The sequence below is a fragment of the Pleurodeles waltl genome, chromosome 3_1 (assembly GCF_031143425.1).
Source record: "Pleurodeles waltl isolate 20211129_DDA chromosome 3_1, aPleWal1.hap1.20221129, whole genome shotgun sequence".
Lineage (NCBI taxonomy): Eukaryota > Metazoa > Chordata > Amphibia > Caudata > Salamandridae > Pleurodeles > Pleurodeles waltl.
In genome coordinates this window covers 169334616-169355564 of record NC_090440.1, presented here as the reverse complement: position 1 = coordinate 169355564, position 20949 = coordinate 169334616, and the positions used below count along the sequence as shown (strand labels likewise).

The following is a 20949-nucleotide window of genomic DNA, read 5'->3' as shown; positions in this document are numbered from 1 at the left end:
GAAGTGCTGTGGGTGCGCCAGGAGGGCCCAATGGAGGAGACAAGACAGCGGCCCAAAAGGCAAAGCCTTGAAGGCTCCGGGCCTGCCACCCAGGAGGCATCTTGGGACCGGGCAGTGAGTACCCTGTTGCGTGGATCACTATCACAACTTAGGCAGATTGGCATCGGCTTGGGACATGACCTGGAAGCCTGTGTTCCATCTGTTCCAGTTAGACAGGCCGGGGGGCTCTAGATTGGACAGCCACAGAGGGACTATTGCAGCAGTGAAGCAGTCAGCTGAAGGTGAGGGCAGGCCCCTTCCCCGACACAGCCAAAGGTACCCTAAATAATTGACACTGCAGGGACAAGGGAACAGGACTGAGTAAACCGCAAAATTGTGAGGCACCGAAGTGGACTGCTGGACATGGCTTTGGCTGTGGCTGCAACATCCCACAGCCGTGAATGGGAAATTGGGGGATGCAAAGGAGAACGAGCCTTATACCTGCCTTAGAGTCATATCCGAAGATAAAACTTCACCAAGGGGAAGTTCAAAGGGAAAACTGCCCCTAAAACCAACAAAATAGACAATTATGCAGTCCCAGGAGGAAGGCCTGGGGATGGGGAGCAGAGAGAGGAACCAATGCAAACGGGGGAGCTTTCATTGGGCACCATAATGGCAGCGATCCATGACCTAAGTGGTACACTAGAACCCAAGCTGGAAATAGTCACCATAGATGTAGCTCTCCTTCAAGCAGACATCCAGACGATGAACTGCAAAATGACAACAGCGGAGGCCCACATTGCTCCACCACTAAGACTAGAATCCCAGGTGCAGTCCCTCACTCAACAAACTACGGCCTTGACAGCCAAACTGGAGGACCAGGAGGGACGGGAGAGACGGAACAACATCCGGGTGGTGGAGGTTCAGAAGGGGGCTGAAGGCCCATGTGTGGACCTTTCCTTGAAGATCTTATGGTTAACACCCTTTGTACCAAGAGACCGTCAAATTTCTTCTTGGTGGAACGAGTGCATAAACCCAGAATACCTCTGCCAAAAACAGGGGCTCCCCCGAAAACCATCATAACCCAGATAGTTAACTATCGCAACAGGGACGCGATACTCCAGGCGGCCCGAGCCCATGGCGACCTTAACGACTAGAATACCACCATCGTTTTTTTCTGGATTTCACTTTGCATGTCCAATGTCAATGGTGCAGTTTCCTGTTAAGGGCTCAGAACACTCAATCTCAAATATACGATGCTCTACCCTGCCAAACTACGAGTGATTGCAGAAGGCAATATCTGGCATTGCCTGACACCAGAAGCAGCCTGGGAGTGGCTAGAAGGATAGCGGAAACCATGGACGACACACCAATGCAACCACAATGGACAGAAACGGGAGTAGTACAGCATGCGATCTGGAAGAAGTCAGGAATGTCAAAGTGGAAACCCACGATATGGAGGCTACATGAACTGGCGGGCATGGAAACCGCTGGCTTAAATGCAGGTGTGGGCAATGGGGTTGTTTCCTCACACCAGGTAAGCCTGGACTATGCCTTGAAGGGGTGGGGGTTCTGGAAGAAACTCACCAGTTTTTAAGTCAGGCGGCTGGCCCATACTTGGAATGATGCTTTAGGTACTGTGAACAAATAGAAGAGGACAAAGAAGTGAGCCAACATTAATGGCGGTAAATCTGGTGGCTAGCTGTGGCGCTGCTCACTGCCCCATAGTTTGTTTTAGTGCACTATATTCATTACTGTGGGTGACAGATGCTCTGCAGGTTGGAGAGGTGGGCAGTTCTGAACCTACATGGCACGGTAGCTGGGTGGTTCACCTATTCGGGATTATTGATATTGTTAGATGTTTTTTTTTTTTTATTATTTACATGCTCAACTGCTATACAGTTACAGGATATTATCAGGGCGGGCCTAGAAGGTGGGGAACACAATCCCCGCGTGAAAGGTTGTCCAGTCACTTCATGCCAACGCACATGGGACCCCAGAAACGTAATATCTTGAATATTTATGGACATGGAACGTCAACTGTCTAGGGAGTAAGCTTAAGCACACAGTGGTACTCCAGTACCCACAGAGAAAAGCCCCACACCTGATCCTGCTACAGGAAACACCTTAAAGGGAATCATTACAGGGCCTTGGATAGATTCGTAGATACCCTGTTGGCTCTACAACAGATTGGGAGGGGTAGGTAATCCTTTGTATAAAATAAAAATAAAAATATATAAAAAAATAAAATAAAAAAAACACATACTGTTCCCTTAATCCCTGCACAGATTTAGGCAGACTCCCTCTGTAGATAAGTTGTACTTATGGGGAGCTGGGAAGGAACCTTCCTCAACATCGGTTCCATTTATATGCCCCCCTCACCCAGACTACACACACAAGCCCTCGAGATACAGTAGGTGCTGAACTCCCAACTCAGTAGCTGACCCTAGGGGGATGTTAACATTGTCCTACACCCAGGCATGGACAGCAGCAATGGAATACAAATAGCGAGGGCAGCAGGCCTGGTAGGAGACTTTCTCCAAGCGGTTGAGCTGACATATCTGGTGTGTGCACAACCCTACAGTGCGACTATATATATATATACATACACACACACACATATACATACACACACACACATATACATACAAATATACACACGCACACACGCACACGCACACACACACACACGCACACACACACGCACACACACACACACACACACACACGCGGCAGCCTGGCATACCAAGACTACTTCTTCACCCAAAAATTGGCAATTTTAGCTCCACAGCTATCAGGGTGAGGGGGATTTCACCTGGAGGCCCGCCTTGCGACCAGAAGGTCAAATTCAGCTCAGCTGTGACACAAGTTATACATGAAGCAGCACGAACTTAGGGAATGGGCTGAAAATAAAGCATGAGCTCATGCACTGCCATCCCAGCACCGTCAATGACACTGGTGACAAACCCACTAAGTTGCTTGTGTGGCTGGGGAGGCGGGATGAAGGCCGCACCTGAGTTCTAGATATCGGATATCAAGATGAGAAACTGCAGACTATGAGGGTGACCATAGCTAATACCTTTGCGATGTAATATGAGACTATAGATGCCTCCTACTCCACTATGTTGAGAGAGGACTGCAACGATTTTTTGCGAGATATCACACTTCAAACGCTTATGGAAGAAGATTACATGGAGTTAGAACAAGATCTTACGATGGAAGAATTAACCAGGGTTGTTTGAGCCCTGCCGTCTAGGAAGGCAAAGGGGCCGGGACTGCCATTATTATAGAATTATATAAATGCCTGGCGGATAAGACTGGAGAGCATCCCTTGTGGTTGTTACAATCCGCAAGAGAAGATGGGACAATCCCGGAAGACCGTCGGATGGCCACGATAGTGGTGATCTCTAAACAAGCCAAACAACCCAATGAGTGCAGATCCTACAGACCCATCTCATTGCCTAACTTCAAGGAAAAGGTACTGGTGAAGGCCCTTGCGAATGGGCGGAGGGCGGTCATCACCAAACTAATTCACCCAGACCAGTCTGGATTCATGCCGCACAAGGCGACATGGCTAAATCTCCAGCGCCTCTATGGTGTCCTACATGGCACTAAGGAATCCTCCCATGAGCCAGCTGCCTTATTGTCACTGGATTCCAAGATGGCATTTGACAGCGTAGAATGGTCCTACCTGTTTGCTGTGTTAGCGAAGATGAGCTTTGGCCCTAAATTTCTCGACTGGGTTAGACTGTTCTAGAAAGAGCCTTTGGCACGAGTATGTGTCAATAACAGTGTCACAGGCATTTACCCTCCATAAGAGGACAAGACAGGGATGTCCACTATGATCTTTGGTCTGGTCCTCGAGCCTTTAGCCGCTTGGGTCCGACAGGACCCCCTAATATGGGACATACCAATGGGACAAGAATCAAATGAGAGAATATCCCCCTACACAGACAATGTACTACTGTATGTGACATAACCAGAGTTCTCCACTGACTGGCTTTTGCAAACTGTGTGTTTTTGGAGACTACTCCAGATACCGGATCAACTGGGGGAAATCTCTGTCTTCCCTCCGACGGAGAACCATTACAGTTGCCGAAGCAATGCACAGTGCCACTGGAGGTACGCAGCTTCAAGTACTTAGGTATCTACATCACTAGACAATTAGATGATTTCTTAGACAGGAATTTGATCTCACAACTGGAACTACTCCTCTGAGATGCACCCTATTGGCAGGTGCTCCCACTTGCATTAATGGGGCGGGATGCCCTTTTTAAAAAGATGACCCTCCCACGCTTGCTATACATCCTCCAAAATACACCATATAAGATACCCCTGAGAATTTTTTTCTGTAAATTAGAACATGAATTGCGCCAACTACTCTGGAATGGAGATAGCTCGAGCATAGCGCTAAGTGAACTGCAGAGGGGAGTATATGAGGCGGCCTAGCGGTCCTAAATCTGTAGCAGTATTATTGGGCCTCCCAACAGGTTTTAATAAATGACTGGCTCTATGCGGATAGAGAAGGAGCAGCCTACCAAGTCGACAGAATGGCAATGGGCCTTGGTGGCTGTTTGCCCTTTCTTTACTGGAGGGCACAGGAACAGACAAAGCCCCTCCACACTCAGTCGGTAGTGGGGGCATGGAGAGAAGCAACTAGAAACCTGGCTGGGAGGGTAAACTCACATAATTCACTCTGCTGTGGGATAGCAGCATGCTAAGAGAAGTAGGAGGCCTCCAAGCGCTTTTCAAAGTGGGCTCTGATAGGAAATGAACACCTTGGAGATGTGAGATTAAGATTTGAGATCAGACATACATTACATTAGAGTCCCTTCAAACAGAATTTGAAATGAACAACACTGAAAGGTACAGGTACTTACAACTGGGGCACGCCATTAGATGCCATATATTGGAGGGGGAGCAGTTGTGTCCGGCAGCTCCGTTAGAGGACAGAGTACTATGGGACCCCCTGACTGAAAAAGTAATCTCCCTTCTTTGTAAGAAACCAATGTACAATCTGCCGGACCGACTGGGGTAGCTACGGGCAGCACAGGATCAGGATATAGGATTGCTAGAAGATCAGGACTAAAGTGAAGCAATACAGAGCCCTAGAAAGGTGGCGATCCAAGCCCACTTTAGATTAGTACAACGTAATATCCTACATAGAGTATACTATTCTCAGACGCTAATGCATCAGATAGGGGAAGCACTTAACCCAATGTGCCTTATAGACTGCGGGCAGGCAGGGACTTTTAATCAAATACTGTGGGAATGTCCTAAAATCCAAGACTTCTGGGGAAAGATAGTAGATATAATGACCCAGGTCACAGGCGTAGATACACCTTTCAATGCCAGACGGCTTCTACTAAATGTCACTGGAGATATACAATGGCCTAAGTATCATAAGATTTGGTAGGCATTAGCCGCGACAGTGGTGAAGCCTAATACAGCACAGATGTTTGGGAACCCACTCCACATCCACCACGGGTGGTCGACTGGGAACTTGACCTGGACAGGTGCCAAAGAGCAAAACATGTGGTGTACCTAAGTAGGGGTTACCTGCGGAAATGGGAGAAGTTGGAGGGGAGGGGGAGGGTAGAAATAGAACACCTACTGAGACTAATAGATATTGTGAGAATGGTGGGCAAGGATAATTTTAATGCAATATGGATCCATTATATGCCATGGGCTGAAGGACAGCCTCCTAGGAGCCTGAAGCCAGTTGAAATGAACCACAAGAACCAATGGCTGAAATGTGCTTTTCAAAAGGTTGTGAGATTTGTGTCTCCTTCTCATCATAAATTAAGTTATCCCTAGAGAGTTAAAGCTATCTGTAGGCAATACCTAAAAACGTGTATATATTCAAGTTGGGTCAACTTTACATTTTTCTTTTTTCCAATGCGGGCAACTCCACGTATCTGCCTGCCTTGGATTACACTATGCATTTCCGGTTACCCGAACAGGATGCTCACCCACAGTTCAGTACTGACTGAATACTCAATGAACACCTAGCAGATGCTACAACAAGCTGACAAAAGAATGGCGGAATTCTGGCTTTGTTCAGAGCAATGGAAAAAGGCGAAATGGAAAATTATACCATAGATTTTTTTGCGATCGGCCAAAATCAGATATTTTCTGCACCTGTACTTTATGCTGCCTTAAACATGTAGAAAAGCAGACCGAAAAAAATTCTAGCACAAAACACTGTTGGAAAGAAGAAAAAGCTACAAGTCCATCTGTTTCTTATTCAACAAAAGCACCACTTGGGCATAAACATTTAGAAAACCAAACAAGTATATACATTTAATTCTTAAGGCGTATGCGCACCCACGAAGAACATAAAAGGCACCGTGATGAACTCGCTTGACTGGACTGGACTTACTCTTCCGGGCGCGCTTCGGGCTCCTGTAAGGACACGTTCGGGCTTATCTTCGCCTGGAAAGAGGTTTCCACCATCTCCGCCACGTGTATGTTCCCAAAGAGTAACCACATTTTTATTTCCGTAAAGCAAGGACCTCAATCCCTTGTGGCAGAACGAGGGCATTTGGTATATCAAACAAAGCTTAGAGGGAAGTTTTGGCATTTTGAAAATAAATTGTCAATCCGAGTCAGTGGTAAACGCACACTGTACAAAAAAGGTGTAACGTAATGCAACATGAGGCGAGCTAAAATGGCAGACAAATTTGATTAAAGTCAAGAATCACAGTACCTCCATGACGTGTAAAATGTCGTCTCCCTACAGGATTTATACCAGTGAAGAGCAAAAGAGGGCATGAGACATACAAAGCGCAGGGATGTCATGCATGTAAACTGCGCTGAAAGTGACCCGGAAGTTGGCAAGCTGTCATATGCCTCGCAGCCATGTCTGGAAGAAAAGAAGGCATGAATACATGTCGAATGACATCCGATCCCGGCTTCTTCAGGCAGGGTGGGAATGGCCTACAGAGCAATCACGCAGTGCCCGATGGGGTGGTCTCACAGATCAGTGTGTGGGCCGGGTTTTCAGCAGTTTTTGGCCCTGTTTTATGGCTAGGTAGGCAGGTTTTTCCTGCAGATTTCTCCAATATTAATACAAACATTGCCTGCAGCAAATACAAATGCATGCAGTCTCCCATGCCTTGCGAAACACTCATACAACGTGCCTAAAAGTTCACAGCGGGCTTGATTTACAAATGTAGGCCACGTTTTTGAGCTATCAGGTTAGCCAACTTCGGCCACTTATTTCGTTGCCCAGGACTATATTTTGGTCCCAGTTCAACCCTGCAGTTCTAGCAAACCAAGCCAATTAATGGAATCTTTTACCTACCCCCACCACACACGAAATTATTGGGATTCGGGGGCGCCCCCACAGTCATTACTGGAAGCTAGCTTCCCCACCCCTAAGAAATTTTGATGATTTAAACAACAAAAAAAGGAGAGAAATAAGCATTCGTTGAACAAATACAAAAATTATGAAGTATTTTATTTAATTCACAAACATGAAAAAAAAACCATCTAAAATGTAATTTAAAAGGAAAGTTGGAGCTTTTCTAGGCCACTTAATGCCATACTATTATCTGTTTGAGGCACTTGTACTACTCAATCTGAGGATACTGACTCAGTTTTAGTCTCCAATTTCAAATTCCTTCACATTCAATTTTTTTAATATATATATATATGTATATATATATATATATATACATACACACACACATACACACACACACTTACTTTTGTTTAATCTGTTAATATTATTTAATTTTCTAAGCAGTTGCCAACCCCCTGAGTAGGCTTTGCAGACCCCCAGAGGTCCTCAGGCCATAGGCTAAGAAACACTGGTCCAGTGTATCAACATTCAGGATGTTGTATTGCAAACCTGTGGGTCATGTCTATTTGGTAACAACAAATGGGTTTTAAACAAACATAATGACCCACCGGTTTTGTTATAAAATACAGATTTGCTTAACTACATCAGTGAAGGCAAGTCCTGATTTTTTTTTTTAAAGACACAAAAGTGAATATGATCTCTCAACTGTCTATACCGTGAGGTGTTTTGTTTCCCTCCCATCAAGGGCCTTGAAAATCATAGAAGTGTTATTAGACCTGCAGGTCTAAGGATTTTAATAAACTTATCTGTAATATTGTTGATCCATATGCTGGTCTCCAATTGTGTGGTCTTCGATAAATGTGGTTCAGTGAAATACAATTTTCTTTTATATCACATATGAAGGCACCTTCAAATATGTGAGTTCAGCATGTCCCCTATAAAATAACACTTGTTTTATTAAATAGACTAAGGCCCTCATTACAACCCTGGCGGACGGTGTTAACTTGGCGGTAGCACCACCAACAATTACCGACAAATTATGACATTGGCAGTTTGGCTCATGCCTAACCGCCAATATACCTCACTGTCCGCCACGGCAGTAACGACCGCCAGGCTGGAGACAACGGTCTCCAGCCAGACGGCCGTCACTAGTCCGCCTGCGGGATAATGACCCCGCATACCACCATAGTTTTCATGGCATCTGTACCACCACAAAAAGCATGGCGGTAGGCACTATAAGTTCCAGGGAATTCCTTGCCTGGCACTGATAGGGGTCTCCCCCGCCCCCTTCCCCGGAGTCCTCCTCCAACAGCCACGGCTCCCCTACCGCCCCCCAAAGCTTAAAGGCCCCCCCTCCAATCCCCCACCCCCCCCGAACTCCATGGGCCCCTCCAATACATACCCCCCCACTCATGCACACACACATACACAATACATCCCCCTGACACACATCACACCCCCCACATACATACATGCACTCACACACCCCCTCTAAACACTCACAGTAACAACCCCATTCACGCACACACCACACAACACCCACCCCACCCCCCTGTCGGGCGATCACCTTACCTGTCTCAGTGGTCGTCCGGGAGGGAACGGGTTCCATGGGCCCTGCTCCACCGCCAGCACCCCGTCACCAGAACACCACCACACCGAATACTGCAACGTAATTCGGTGGGCAGTGGTCTGATGACGTGGCGGGGAAGCAGCCTCCACTGCACCACCGACCGCCAGTATGGCTGCTGGCGGCTCTCCGCCCAAATTATGGTGGAGGGTCGCCAGCAGTCATAATATGGTTGGCGGAAGACCGCCACCACTGGCGGTCTTCGGTCTGGCAGGACTTCAGCGGTCTTCATAGAAGACCGCCAAGGTCATAATGAGGGCCTAAATGTTTGCTCGAGGTGTAATAAGACTAGTCAGTATAAAGGGTATGCATGACCTCTGACGTGCCTCCTAGTTTACTAATCAGGGCAGGACGCTTTAAAAAAAAAAAAAAAAAAAAAAAAAAACTCACTTTTAATAAATATATTACTGAATCATGATGTAGTACCACACTCATTTACAGACAGCACATTTTCTATTGAAATTGCCTCTAAATTTCCCATTGATGTTCAGTTTTTCCTGATCCAACTATGCAGCAATAATGTGGAAATCTGGTTTCAGCAAATATTTATCATTTACACGTCACCAATTAAAGTGTTTTGATCCTATTAAAATCTCTGTTTCCATTACCCGTTGGAATTACAAAAATATGCTTTCTAAACCGATATATTTGCATATTTCATTTACAAATCATATAAATGTTATTTTAGAAACAATCGGACATCCTGAAGCTTTTCATTTCATACTCCCTGTACCACAGCACAATTGTCAGACAGTTCCATTTACATAATCGTAACACATACAGAGAGTCAGGGAGACTTAAATCAAACAAACCTGAAGGAATCAACCCTTACTATCTCACTATGTATAGAACGAATAACATAAAAAGTATGGGGTTCACTTATAATGAGGAGCTGTCACCACAAGCGGTCCAGTGAGGGGACGGACTAGGCGCACAGCGAGCACCTCCTTTGATGTATGTGTGACTATAAGGGGACACTCCCCCTCCTGGAGTTTTGGGCCAAGTAGCCTTTAGACTTAGGGCCTACCCTAGGTAGTTCCTCGCTTCAGGTAGGCCAATCCAATTCTCACAATATTTTACCCACACTCTTACTGAGTCTATGACGTTTTTCTTTGTAATGCATGACTTTAAGGGATCCTAGGCCCTGAAGAATGCCCCTAGACCTTCCTTGGCTCTTTATAGAGGGAAGAAACATGTTGGCCATTTATTTTTAGATAGGTGACCCAGTGAGTCCTTACACTCACAGAGGTGTCCCAGCCCAGTTTTTAAACACACCAGCAGACACCATTATTAAAAGTGTACTTTCACACAGGTAACTGCCTAGGTGTTTTTATATTTTCCCTGAGTTCAGCTGGATCCCATAATTTCCAGAAAGTAAAAATGTATGCACTCCCTCCTGTTCCTTTAACGGTGAGGTTGAGTCCGCCCATGTGGCACTGTCCTACCTGGGTGAGGCTAGGTGGTCAAATGATGAAGCATGACACTATATAGTGTGTGAGACCACCTAGTCCGTAAAGGAAACGCCTCCCATCATCACTTCAGGACCCTTCACAGCACCCATACATCACCCACTCACCTAGTGAGGTTAAGGAGCACCAGGAAATTTCCCCTGGGTGCAGCTCCTCATTATAAGTGAACCCCATACTTGTTTTTGTGTTATTGGTTCATTTACATAATCTTCTAACTTTAAAGCCAAAAATAGAAAAGCAAACACCAATCTCCAGGCAGCAATATGTAAGAAGACATAAGCTCACATTTGACCTCTGTCTTTGAAAACACAGAAAATATGACAAGTTAAGATTTAATATGCATCTTTATTGCTCATTCACTTTCTAAATGAACACAAAACCTGTTCTTTGCCAGCTCAAGCTCTCATTAGAATGGCCCAGTGGGCACTAGGAACAGCTTACCCTGATAAAATCAGGGTTATCATGGTTCGTATATTTTTTGGAGCCCTGCATTAAGTTTTCTATATTATAAATGTTCTGAACTCTTTCTTTCAGCTTCAATTGCTGAAAGTCCTGGTTCTTCTTCTTAAGTTTTCTTCTCAATAGGACACATATATAGCTTAAGTGTCCAGGCTTCTGGGTATTCCTGATAAGTCATTTGGCGATTCGAAAGAAGTTATTCAATTGTTTCTCTTGGGTTTCTTCTTCTGAAGCTCTTCGATTTCAGACATGGAATTTAATATGACTTCACATCAAGAAAATAGGCTGTTGCTTCCTGGTGACTGTTATATATCGTCAATGATTGATGGTTTTACTTTCCCTTAATACATAGATTTTAACCCAGGATTGGCTTGCAAGTGTAGTAGTTTTTTTATGATTCCTGGCATCTATAACAAAAGTAGGAAGTGAAGAAAGCCTCTGTCTAATAAAAATCAAGACTTCCCTTCACTAGTTAGGAAAATCTGCATTATACAACAAGGGATATCCACCAAGTTATTTCACTTTTTGTGTTTTAATCAAGTTTCTAAAATCGTGTAGTGTATTTCTCTCAAAAGGAAACAAGAACAAGGCTTGTAAAACAAATAAAATATGCTTTCACGTTTCCTACCAGCTACAAAACAGGTGACTAAGATATATCAATAGAGGGGCAAGGTGCCATCACAACGGTGCCCAGTACCCTTCCACTTACCATGGCCTGCGTTAAGTTCACAAAGGCAAGAAATACGGTATTTTCATGTATATGCACAACTTTCAATGCCTCAACCAGGCCTACTGCTTGAACAATTTAATCCAATAACTTGTTCTCAATCAGTGGCGCACGCCAAGTGAACATATTTGCAGTTCTGCAACACTGTTTACTTGCGCCGTTCGTCCGTTCCCAACCCAGTTTCTCTTTTTTAATCAATGCTACCACGCCCAGTCACACAGAAAGCACAGAGTTGCTCTAATCACACTAAAGAAGCCTTCATAAAACGCCTACACCAACTACCAGAGGCGTGCATAGAAAAAAAATATATAATAATGTATATATCGTTATTTATCACAAGTCGCGTTTGTCATCTTGTTATGACAGTACAAACCACAAATCCCTGAAAAGTCGTGATCTCTTATTTTGTTCGCTTCTTTTGAATGTACACTTCTGAAACGGCATGAAGGCTCGTCCTTCCTCTGATAAGAGCACTGTCGCCTTCCACAGCTAATATTAGTCACGACGCTGCAGGGGCAATGCAAGGCCGGTAGCCTAAAGGTACCGTCGGATGGGGCATGATGAACAAACGTTTCCAGAAAATGTATTATTAATGTACACCTTTTCAAAGTGGTAGAAGGAAAGGGCTGGAGAAATAAAACATTAAAAACATGAAAATTCGCTGCTAAACGTGCTCATGTTTTTCCACGGTAAAGGCTGAGTGGTAAGCGTAGGAGGAAGGGGTGGGAACGGAAACAAGACGGGAAAAATCGAGTAAGCAGACAGTCACTGGTGTATGCTTCATCACACACAAACAGCACGAGGTGGGGGCTTGAGAGCAGAAGTCTCATCGATATGTGAAATGACATCATGGCACGAAGCCGGTCGCAGAAACAAAAACATATCCGCCCTTGTGAACCAGATATCCGGCAATAGGATTTAAATAAATATCTCAGAAAAGCTAATTTTCCGTGCAATGCCTACGCCAAAGACACTAGCAAGAGGAAACCCTTATCTGAGTGAAGCTTCATTCATGCAGAATTCCAGCTCAAAGGAGAAGAACCATCCTTTACAAAAATATTATATTTTCCCCAGTATTTACTTCCTAAATGGTGATCCAGCTCGGGGGAGCACATTTACCAGAACTAGTGGTATTTCTACACGGAAGTGCCATTAACAGACTCTCTTGAACACAGACAATAACCCCCAAAATGATGACAAATGCATACCCTTATCTTTGTGCAACATTCTCACAAATAAATCCCCTCCACCACACAGAAGCATCAAGAGAGGAATTTAACAATTGTTACCAAGGTTAACTCACATATTTGTGCACAGGATTTTGCATTTTCTGGCCACAATGACATCACTTGTCTAGAGACACTGCACAGTGGCATTGCCACAAGCTGTATCGTGGCAAATGTAATTTTATTCTTGCACACCATTTGTCCGTCATTATAAGGGGATAATTTCAAGATACAACTTGCATGTATCACATAGCATAAGGAACACCACACTCAAAGCACTTTCATAGGTGGAGGTCAATAATCTTCAAGTCACTTTACAGATTAAATATCAGACAAGGCACTGGATCCACTACATGGTATACGTTCAAATAAACAAACCCATGTTCTAGCCTGGTACATGTAAGACAAATTGTGACACGTTAACCATCACATCCTGACGTAACTGCTAATGAAATATTGAAAACATATCTCGTCTGTTAAGTTTGTGCTCAAAACACACACACTTTGCACAACTCACAAATGCAGGTCTTCTTTCTTATGATAGCGGAAAGACTGATGAGAGGTCTCAAAGGATCACATCCTAGACATTTTTGCTGGCTCTATACAAGCCATCACAACCTACAATGTTACACAGTTATTTACTGAACGACATTTGTTGTTGTTTGTAAAACAAAAGTCTAAATTGACACTGACAGCCCTCTCCAAGTTGTTTGGTTCGTCCATTCCCAGAAATGGTGAAGGGAGGGTGTTCTGGCATGCTTCAGGCCCTCACTGCTACCCTTTCACCAAAGAAACACATACTTTACCATGGCCAGGCCACTTCAGGAATAAGGTGTAGCGGTATCTGCTTGTGCCAGCCCCAACAAAAGCAACAGTAATGCTACCTACCATTAGTTTCAATCCACAAAACCCGCCTAAAGTAGCAGCAACAAAAAACAACCATGTTCCATTAGTACTAACAGTCACAAAACCTTTACCACCAAGACTACTTCTGTTTCCAAGGCGCAGCACCGTAGGTACTAGAGCAATGTACACTGGCGACAGCAGCACTGTCACAAAAAAAAAGAAACGATGACAATACCAAGAAAAGCCATCGCTACAAGCCAGCTGCAGCAGCACTACGTACCCATCACCACAACTAGGAATGTCACCATCAGCACTGACACTACAACCAGTTTTAACACCATCACCACCAGCCCGAGCCTTCAAAACAACTGCCACTAGCAACAAAGATTGGAGTACCACCACTGCTCCTAATACCACAACACCTGCAGCAGCACAGCCAGAACAACGCCGTCCAGCCACCTCAAGCAGCCGTCCCACCACTGTGAATATCGCCACTTCCTCAAGACCAATTCCAAAAGCAAAGGGATAAAGACAGCGGAGGCCGTGTTCTATATCCACCACCCCGTTCCCAGACAAACAGAGCACCTCTTACCTCCCGCACTGGCCGCCCAACAGATAAACAGCAGCAGCGCTCCCCGGGCTGCCATATCCGAGAGCAGGGAAGGCTGTATCGGAGGTTCCACTTCCCCCCCTCTTATAACGCTTCCTTCTTCCCGCTTTGTTCGCTGAACGCCGGAGGTATGGGCCGGGCACACACTCTGAGCGGCGGCCCTTTCACCGCTCCCTGTGTTACCCTACCCTCCCACCCCCGCCTGACGTCATTCACCCGCCATGTTCCCCCACCCGCAAAGGTTCAGGAGAAGCACCCTATGCATTGCACATGCGTAAAACCAGCAGCCACATTAGGGCCAGGCAATATGCCAACTGCGTGTAATTTAAATGACACTGGCTTGCATTCCGCTCTCCGTTGTTTACAATTGTAACCAGTCGTTGTTGTGCTTTAGGGGATTATTTAGCTCCAGAAGCCTCTTGTTTTGTTCTAATAACATCCACTGCATCCTGCTTTGGGTGACAGCAGCTATAGGGAGAGGAGCGACCAGGCAGCCAATAACAAACAAGCTTTCGACGATCTAAGTCCCTTGTTGGTGACACATATGAAGGAGAAACCATTCCTCCAATCCTACACAAGTACTACTGTCCTATCGCTGGGTTTCAAAACAACGTGATTGAAACAAAAAAGGGACACCAATAAAGATCAAGTTAGCGGTCTTCTTGGAACGGGGCTCGTTTTAAAATATAGGATGCCTTGCAATATAGGGTGGAGACGCTAAACGCGTTTTTGGTCTACCATTTAAAAAGATCATTCGGAAAAGTTATGCTAGAAAAAGGTATTTGCCTATGGAGGAGCGGCTTCGGTCTGTAGGCTCCGTAGATTATCACGACGAAGCTCATTGGTAGCTGAATGGAATCGTCCCTCCCTGTATCCGAGGCACCAGACGCCTAAAATTCTGGCAGTCTGATGTTGCGCATGTGCTCCAATAGTCGCATTAGCTGTCACAATATAATCCCACCGTTTCCGTTTCGTGCCGCAGATGTGTTCTACTTTACCGGTGTGTTTGCCAGGCCCTAACACGAATGCCCGTTTACACCCTCGTGCCTCCTTTATGCACCACCCTAGCTAAGGAACACGCACCCGATGTGTGCCGCCACGTACTGTTTCTTGTGTTTTTAGCTACGGAGCGAACATCTTTTCTACCACGAGCTCGGCTCATTTCGATAACGTCATCGCGTCTTGCCACGGTCCACCTGCCAACTAGATCTTATAGCCAAGAGCTAATTTCTTCTATAAAAGCTGGACAGTCTTTTCTTACGTAGCTGTCGAACTGCCTTTTTCACGGTGCAAAACGTTTTTTTTTCATAATTATTGGTTTTCAGAATACAAAATACTTAAGAATGTAAGGATAACTAACATAGAAGTTTAAATTCGAAAGGAAAGAAGTGGGAGGCACAAGTGTGTTGTTAATAGCAGTAGTGGTGGAAAGCAGGGGTAGCCCGTTTAATCTCGGTTCCGGCACCTATTTTCGAGGGAAACATGCGGAATTTGTCCTGGTGTCATGTCACGATGTCTGCATTCCAATCCGCGCAGCAACCCGCAGACAGCGAGGGGCCTTTCTTATTTTCACTTTCAGCTGGGCCCAGAATAAAGGCCTAATTTAAAGGGCAGACAATCCCTCCTTTCCTTTAAGTATCGTCCTGGCTGAGAGCCACCTGGAGCCTTACACCTAGGCCAATGCAATAAAAGAAAACAGAGGAACACAGCTTGTTATCGCTTCAAAAGTATTTGAGAGATGGCAGATTTGTGACTTTGTTCAACTCCTTATGTGAGAGATATGACTGCACTGTAAGTGTGGAAGATTTATCTGCCTGCATGAGTAATTATACAAATATTGATTTAAATGAGACCTACTTTATTTCATTATTTTACAGCACTGTTCATCCCATTATAGGGTGTCAGAGCGCTTTATATCACACATGCACAACAAATCATATAAGTGTGTAAATCAATGTACAGGACATGTTACATAGGGCAATTAGGGTTAAAAGATGTAGAATTATATCTATATCATCCATAGTTGTATACAATATAAGTTAAGAGTGAATGGTCTTGAAACACCTAAATTCAGGATATCAAATGTAACACAGTGACTGAGGTTGTCTGTGCTAACAAGACTTTATTACTTCCCAAATAAGCCCTTCTTTGCAATCTTAGCATAATAACAGATTGAAAAAAAGTAAGGATCTAAACCCTTGACATACAGTTTGCATGCAGCTTCGTAAGCTGGTAAATAAATAATTGTTCTGGAAACAGTTGGGAGCACACTGCCTTACACTCCAGCATGCTGGTTTCCCCATTGCATTATGGTAAATGCAGTACGAATTAATGCTTATTTTATCTGTAGACTGTAGTTTTTCACCTACATGGGTGCAGCTAGTGCTGCATATCTCTAGACACATGTTTCTGGGTTTAACCCTTCATCAGTAGAGAGCAGCAGGCTTTTTTTCTGGGTTTGCTGGAAATGCTTATTGTACTAGATTAGAAGACGTGCAACATGTAAACTGGAAGTAAAAAAAAAATCTTGGTGGCAAAAAAAGTAGCCCACTTACCTGTTGAAATAAAATGCAAATCTTTGATCTTCGTTACACATTTTTTTAAAAACAGATTTTTATTGGTTTTATTTATGATACATCTCAATTAACACTTCTTAACCCCTTCGCTGCCAGGCCTTTCCCCCCTCCTGTGCCAGGCCTTTTTTTGGCTATTTGGGGCAGTGTGCGCTTAGGCCCTCATAACTTTTTGTCCACATAAGCTAGCCAAGCCAAATTTGTGTCCTTTTTTTCCAACATCCTAGGGATTCTAGAGGTACCCAGACTTTGTGGGTTCCCCTGAAGGAGGCCAAGAAATTAGCCAAAATACAGTGAACATTTTGTTTTTTTCAAAAAAATGGGAAAAAGTGGCTGCAGAAGAAGGCTTGTGTTTTTTTCCCTGAAAATGGCATCAACAAAGGGTTTGCGGTGCTAAAATCACCAGCTTCCCAGCTTTCAGGAACAGACAGACTTGAATCAGAAAACCCAATTTTTCAACACAAATTTGGCATTTTACTGGGACATACCCCATTTTTTCAATTTTTTGTGCTTTCAGCCTCCTTCCAGTCAGTGACAGAAATGGGCGTGAAACCAATGCTGGATCCCAGAAACCTAAACATTTCTGAAAAGTAGACAAAATTCTGAATTCAGCAAGGGGTCATTTGTGTAGATCCTACAAGGGTTTCCTACAGAAAATAACAACTGAAAAAGAAAAATATTGAAATTGAGGTGAAAAAACCAGCAATTTTTCTCTACGTTTTAATCTCTAACTTTTTCCTGCAATGTCAGATTTTCAAAAGCAATATACTGTTACGTCTGCTGGACTACCCTGGTTGTGGGGATATATAGGGCTTGTAGGTTCATCAAGAACCCTAGGTACCCAGAGCCAATAAATGAGCTGCACCCTGCAGTGTGTTTTCATTCTATACCGGGTATACAGCAATTCATTTGCTGAAATATAAAGAGTGAAAAATAGCTATCAAGAAAACCTTTGTATTTCCAAAATGGGCACAAGATAAGGTGTTGAGGAGCAGTGGTTATTTGCACATCTCTGAATTCCGGGGTGACCATACTAGCATGTGAATTACAGGGCATTTCTCAAATAGATGTCTTTTTTACACACTCTCTTATATTTGGAAGGAAAAAATGTAGAGAAAGACAAGAGGCATTAACACTTGTTTTGCCAATCTATGTTCCCCCAAGTCTCCCGATAAAAATGATATCTCATTTGTGTGGGTAGGCTAGCGCCCGCGACAGGAAACGCCCCAAAACGCAACGTGGACACATCACATTTTTTGAAAGAAAACAGAGGCGTTTTTTGCAAAGTGCCTACCTGTAGATTTTGGCCTCTAGCTCAGCCGGCACCTAGGGAAACCTACCAAACCTGTGCATTTTTGAAAACTAGAGACCTAGGGGATTCCAAGATGGGGTGACTTGTGGGGCTCTGACCAAGTTCTGTTACCCAGAATCCTTTGCAAACCTCAAAATTTGGCTAAAAAAACACATTTTCCTCACATTTTGGTGACAGAAAGTTCTGGAATCAGAGAGGAGCCACAAATTTCCTTCCACCCAGCGTTCCCCCAAGTCTCCCGATAAAAATGATACCTTACTTGTGTGGGTAGGCCTAGCGCCCGCGACAGGAAATGCCCCAAAACGCAACGTGGACACATCAATTTGTTTTTAAAGAAAACAGAGGTGTTTTTTGCAAAGTGCCTACCTGTAGATTTTGGCCTCTAGCTCAGCCGGCACCTAGGGAAACCTACCAAACCTGTGCATTTTTGAAAACTAGAGACCTAGGGGAATCCAAGATGGGGTGACTTGTGGGGCTATGACCAGGTTATGTTACCCAGAATCCTTTGCAAACCTCAAAATGTGGCTACAAAAACACATTTTCCTCACATTTTGGTGACAGAAAGTTCTGGAATCAGAGAGGAGCCACAAATTTCCTTCCACCCAGCGTTCCCCCAAGTCTCCCGATAAAAATGATACCTCACTTGTGTGGGTAGACCTAGCGCCCGCGACAGGAAATGCCCCAAAACGCAACGTGGACACATCACATTTTTTTAAAGAAAACAGAGGCGTTTTTTGCAAAGTGCCTACCTGTAGATTGTGGCCTCTAGCTCAGCCGGCACCTAGGGAAACCTACCAAACCTATGCATTTTTGAAAACTAGAGACCTAGGGGAATCCAAGATGGGGTGACTTGTGGGGCTCTGACCAGGTTTTGTTACCCAGAATCCTTTGCAAACCTCAAAATTTGGCTAAAAAAACACATTTTCCTCACATTTTGGTGACAGAAAGTTCTGGAATCAGAGAGGAGCCACAAATTTCCTTCCACCCAGCGTTCCCCCAAGTCTCCCGATACAAATGATACCTCACTTGTGTGGGTAGGCCTAGCGCCCGTGACAAGAAATGCCCCAAAACGCAACGTGCACACATCACATTTTTTTAAAGAAAACAGAGGTGTTTTTTGCAAAGTACCTACCTGTAGATTTTGGCCTCTAGCTCAGCCGGCACCTAGGGAAACCTACCAAACCTGTGCATTTTTTAAAACTAGAGACCTAGGGGAATCCAAGATGGGGTGACTTGTGGGGCTCTGACCAGGTTCTGTTACCCAGAATCCTTTGCAAACCTCAAAATTTGGCTAAATAAACACATTTTCCTCACATTTTGGTGACAGAAAGTTCTGGAATCAGAGAGGAGCCACAAATTTCCTTCCACCCAGCATTCCCCCAAGTCTCCCAATAAAAATGATACCTCACTTGTGTGGGTAGGCCTAGCGCCCGCAACAGGAAATGCCCCAAAACGCAACATGGACACATCACATTTTTTTAAAGAAAACAGAGGTGTTTTTTGCAAAGTGCCTACCTGTAGATTTTGGCCTCTAGCTCAGCCGGCACCTAGGGAAACCTACCAAACCTGTGCATTTCTGAAAACTAGAGACCTAGGGGAATCCAAGATGGGGTGACTTGTGGGGCTCTGACCAGGTTCTGTTACCCACAATCCTTTGCAAACCTCAAAATTTGGCTAAAAAAAACAAAGTTTCCTCACATTTTGGTGACAGAAAGTTCTGGAATCAGAGAGGAGCCACAAATTTCCTACCATCCAGCGTTCCCCCAAGTCTCCTGATAAAAATGGTACCTCACTTGTGTGGGTAGGTCTAGCGCCCACGAAAGGAAATGGCCCAAAACACAACGTGGACACATCACATTTTTTCATAGAAAACAGTGCCTACCTGTGGATTTTGGCCTCTAGCTCAGCCTGCAACTGGGGAAACCTAGCAAACCAGCGCATTTCTGAAAACTAGAAACCCAGGGGAATCCAAGATGGGGTGACTTGCAGGGCTCTGACCAGGTTCTGTTACCCAGAATCCTTTGCAAACATCAAAATGTGGCCAAAAAAACACTTTTTCCTCTCATTTCGGTGACAGAAAGTTCTGGAATCTAAGAGGAGCCACAAATTTCCTTCCACCAAGCGTTCCCCTAAGTCTCTTGATAAAAATGGTACCTCACTTGTGTGGGTAGGCCTAACGCCCACGAAAGGAAATGGCCCAAAACACAACGTGGACACAACACATTTTTTCACAGAAAACAGAGGTGTTTTTTGCAAAGTGCCTACCTGTGGATTTTGGCCTCTAGCTCAGCCGGCCCCAGGGGGGGCAGAAATGGCCTAAAATAAATTTGCCTCCCCAAACCCCCCCCCGGGAGCGACCCTTGCCTACGATGTCGCTCCCCCTGCGTGACATTGGCGCCAAAAAACAAATCCCCGGTGCCTAGTGGTTTCTGCCCCCTTGGGGGCAGATTGACCTACAATCGGCCAATATGCCCCCAAGGTGGGCAGAAATGGTCTAAATACAATTTGCCCCCCAGGGGAGCGACCCTTGCCTAATGGGTCGCTCCCCATCTCTAAAAAAACAAACAAACAAACAAAAAAACAAAAAAAAAATTTGCCCTGGCGCCTAGAGGTTTCTGCCCCCCCCCCCCCGGGGGCGCCCAAAAAAAAATCCCCGGTGCGTAGCAAAAACGGCCGATCTGCCCCAAATGGCCTAAATACAATTTTCCCCTCCAGGGGAGCGACCCTTGTCCAAGGGGTCGCTCCCCATCTGTAAAACAAAAAAAAACAAAAAATCCCCGGTGCCTAGTGGTTTCTGCCCCCCTTGGGGGCCGAT

General features: G+C 44.8%; 1 protein-coding gene across 1 annotated transcript in view; it reads right to left on the bottom strand.

The window, feature by feature from the left end:
• The window catches only part of ADAM10 (ADAM metallopeptidase domain 10), a 450369-nt gene extending 435648 nt beyond the window's left edge, over window positions 1-14721 (bottom strand). Inside the window, exon 1 of the mRNA XM_069222090.1 lies at window positions 14232-14721. Within this exon, the coding sequence (XP_069078191.1) occupies window positions 14232-14286 (55 nt within the window). The 5' untranslated portion in view covers window positions 14287-14721. The remainder of the gene's footprint in view (window positions 1-14231) is intronic.
• Window positions 14722-20949: the final 6228 nt, after the last annotated feature.